General features: G+C 36.9%; 1 protein-coding gene across 1 annotated transcript; it reads right to left on the reverse strand.

Annotated features, from left to right (window-relative positions):
• Positions 1–2,095: 2,095 nt before the first annotated feature.
• On the reverse strand, positions 2,096–3,034 carry LOC133042996 (olfactory receptor 52E4-like). The gene has a single exon (XM_061124163.1). The coding sequence runs from the start codon at positions 3,032–3,034 to the stop codon at positions 2,096–2,098; it is 939 nt and encodes a 312-aa protein (XP_060980146.1).
• Positions 3,035–4,046: the final 1,012 nt, after the last annotated feature.

Here is a 4,046-nt window from a genome sequence, read left to right on the forward strand (position 1 = left end):
CCTTGAAATCCTATGGACTGTAGCCTGCTAGGCTTCTCTGTCCATGGAATTCTCCAGGGAAGAATACTGAAATGGTTTGCCATGCCCTCCTGCAGGGATCTTCTCGACCGGGGATCAAGCCCTCTTCTCTTATGTCTCCTGCATTGGCAGGCAGTTTCTTTACTGCTAGTGCCACCTGGGAAAGCCATATAGGCCTTACCAGAAACCTATATTTACTATTATAAAATTAATTTATATAGTATAGTATTGGCACATGTATAGGAAAGTGGATGAGTGAATCAAGAAATAGATCTATCTCTATACTAGCATCTGATTTACTCCCAAAGTGTCCTGAAATACAGTGTGGAAAAGATGGACTTTTCAATAAATGGTTCAGGATTAACTGGGATATCATATAGGAAACTTGGTCCTAATTTCATATCAGACACAAAAATCAATTCTAGATGGATCATAGAGCTAAATGTAGAAGTAAAATAATAAAGCATATTGAAGGTGGTGCTGTTTTTCAGTCACTAAGTGATGGCCAACTCTTTTGAGACCCCATAGATAGTAGCCCAATAGGCCCATTTGTCCATGGGATTTTCCATGCAAAAATACTGGAATGTGTTGCCATTTCCTTCTCCAGGAGATCTTTCCAACCCTAGGATTGAACTTGTGTCTCCTGCATTGGCAGGTGGATTCTTTACCACTGAGCCACCAGGGAAGCCCATATTGAAGGTAACATAAGAGAACATCTTCATGTTATTGAGTTCAGCAGAAATTTCTTCAACAGGACTAAAGAACAATAGCTTTATTGAAAAATATTAATAAATTGAACTGCATTGAACACGACAACTTGAATTTCTCAAATAACACCACGTAAAGTGTTAAAAGCTAGATCATACAATGGGAGAAGATACCTGCAGGATATACATATCTGAGACAGAACTCGAATACAGACCATAAAAAGAACTTTCATGATGTCATTGGAAAAAATTTCTACAAAAATGAGCACAGATTTTACAAAGTGTTCTAAATAAAACATCCAAATACCAAATAGCCATAGTTTTTATGACATCATTAATGATCAAGAAAATGTATACTAATGCATCACATATCCCACATAATGGTAACAAAAACAAATACACATCCACACCCACACACAAGCATACATAAAAAAGAAGTAGTGCTGGTGAGGATGCACAGCAATTGGCTGATACATAAAGTAAATGATGCTGCTAAAAATGTAAAATGATGTATAGTTCTGGAAAACTGGAACTTTCTATTAATATGAAAATAATCACTCAGCAGTCATACCCTTAGAAGTTATAATTGCCTGCACTTATCTCCCAGACAACATGTAGAGAAATATTTATAATGACTTTATTGAAAATAACCAAAAATAGGATAAAGCCTAAATACCCATTCAGAATGGATAATTAAATTTGGTACACTCATAAAATGGAATACTATACAACAATAGAAAGTAACAAGTTTCACTATAGCAATCACATGAATTCATCTCATAGATATAATTTTGAATAAAATAAGCCACCACAAAGGATACATATTACATGACTTAATTAGTATTAAAACTAGAAACTAATTTATAGTACCAGATGTGAATAAATGATGAACTCTGAAAGTTACTGACTAGCAGTGGCATGAAGGCTTCTTATGAGTTGTTGGCAATGCCACATATTTTGATATAAGTAGGAAGTTACAAAAGTTCTGCACTGTCCTTAAGAAGCACGGTTACTCAAACAAATGCTTTTCCTGGGGCCACTGACTACATGAACAGTTTGAATCATGTCCAAATCAGCATGCCAGAACTATTTTGATAGACCAACCTTTAACAGTCTCATGAAATGAATACTGCAACACCAATGGAGCAGTCTGTTTTCTAGGCCACTCCCCTAGAATTGGGGCCACTTAAAAGACCCTTGGCATCTCTATAGGCAGTATTCCTGGAGCTCTATGGGCCTTAATCATATTTCATTATGAATGAAATAATACTAAGGTCAAAGTCTTTTTTTTTTCTGTTCCAAGATTCTGTAGCTGAGAAACATAATCTCCTTTTCCTAGACTAAAACAAATATCTCTGAGACACCTTGTATCAGCATTTTCTCAAAAAGATGCTTGAAACCCTCTCCCTAATCTGCTTAGTCCTCACTCCATAGATAACAGGATTAAGTGCAGGTGGAACAACAACATACAGATTAGCCAGGAGAATGTGAATGTATATGGGGACATTCCTGCCAAACCGGTGGGTCATGAAGGAGAAAAATGCTGGAGTGAAGAAGACTAGAATCACACAGATATGGGAGCCACAGGTATTAAGGGCTTTTCTTCTGGCCTCCCGAGAGGGAAGGCAGAAGACAGCTCGGAGTATTCTCACATAGGAGATGACAATCAGAATCACATCAACAAGCACCATGGATATGAGAATCAATCCAAATATCATGTTCACCTTTATGTTGGCACAGGCAAGTCGAGCGATTCCCATGTGCTCACAGTAAGTGTGGGGGATTATATGGTTTCCACAGAAGGGAAGCCTCAAGATGAGAAACACCAGAGGGATAACCAAAATGAAATTAACACCAAACACCACAATGAGGATGAAACCAATAGTTCTGTTAGTGAGAATCAGACTATACCGCAAAGGATTGCAGATGGCAACATAGCGGTCAAAGGCCATGGCAACCAGCACGACAGTCTCCATAGCAGTGAATATATGGATGAAGAACATCTGGGTGACACAACCCCCAAAGCTAATTTCCCTTAAATTAAACCAGAATATGCCCAACATCTTAGGTATGGTGGATGTAGACAGACCCAGGTCAATGCAGGCTAACATAGCCAAGAAGTAAAACATGGGCTGGTGAAGACTTTGCTCATTCTTGATCACAAACAGGATAGTGTTGTTCCCCACAAGAGCAATCAAATATACAGAACAGAAAGGGAATCCAATCCAAACGTGTATCTCTTCAAGGCCTGGTACTCCCAGCAGGAGGAAAGAGGAGGGGTGGAAGTCAGTGGCATTTGAGGGGAACATCTTCTCCCTGTTCTCTTGGAATCCCAGAGGAGATAAACAGATGATTAAATAAATTTAAAAAGTCAAACCATCTCAAAGAAAAGAATTTAATAAATTGTGAGCACTAATCAGTAGGAAATTGTGAAGGAGATTATATGCTAGCTTTTAAAGTATGGATTCATTCAAATCTTCAAAAACAATAATTTTGCTAAGTGTAGAAAGCAAAGCCTTTGATTTCATAATATTACTAGTTCAGGAATGAGACAGTAGCTAAGTAAACAACAAATATGTACATGTATACATGTGTATACATATATATGTATATATAGTGCACATATATATGTATATATACACTTGTACAGCAGGTAGATGGTAGGAAAATAAATGCTTTAAAGTAAAACAAAACATGACAAGTAGATGAAGTTGGTGTCATTTTAAATTTATCACGACGGAAGTCCTCTCTAACAAAGTGACATATAAGAGGTTACATGAATGCAGTATGAGGATGATTCAGCTTAATGTTAGTAATGAACATTAAAGACCTTTGACATGGGATGACACTTCAGTTTGAATTCTAGAAAGAAAAATTTTTAGAGCTGTGGAGTGTATGCTGAAAGTAATAATAATTGTTCTCTAACAAGGTTATGAATTAATGGCTTTAGGAAAGTCAGTAACTCTCTCTGGGGGATGAAGAAGCAAGTTTGTGAGGAGGAGTAAAGAAGAAATTGAATTCTCCCTCCTTGTTTTATTTTCTTCTTCTGTTTTAAGTGGCTGGTGTGGCAAATTGGAGCTAGGGGTATCTCTGCTTGGGAGGTTCTCTGAACACCTCAGCTAAGTGAAACTCACGTATGATGGACAGACCAAGAAAGTCATTACATTCAATGTTTTCTTTCTTTTCTTTCTTTTTTTTTTTTTTAATCAAGCTTTCTATTGAAACATCTGTAGAAATTGGCTAAAGATTCTGGATAGGAAGAAAAAGAAAAAGTCTTATTTTAAAATATCCTTTTTGGTCTATGCTTTAAAGAAAAACTGA

This window comes from Dama dama, chromosome 1 (genome assembly GCF_033118175.1).
Source record: "Dama dama isolate Ldn47 chromosome 1, ASM3311817v1, whole genome shotgun sequence".
NCBI classification, from domain to species: domain Eukaryota; kingdom Metazoa; phylum Chordata; class Mammalia; order Artiodactyla; family Cervidae; genus Dama; species Dama dama.

Coding starts and splice junctions, on each gene's coding strand:
- LOC133042996 (XM_061124163.1), bottom strand. CDS start 3,034: ATGTTCCCCTCAAATGCCACTGACTTCCACCCCTCCTCTTTCCTCCTG.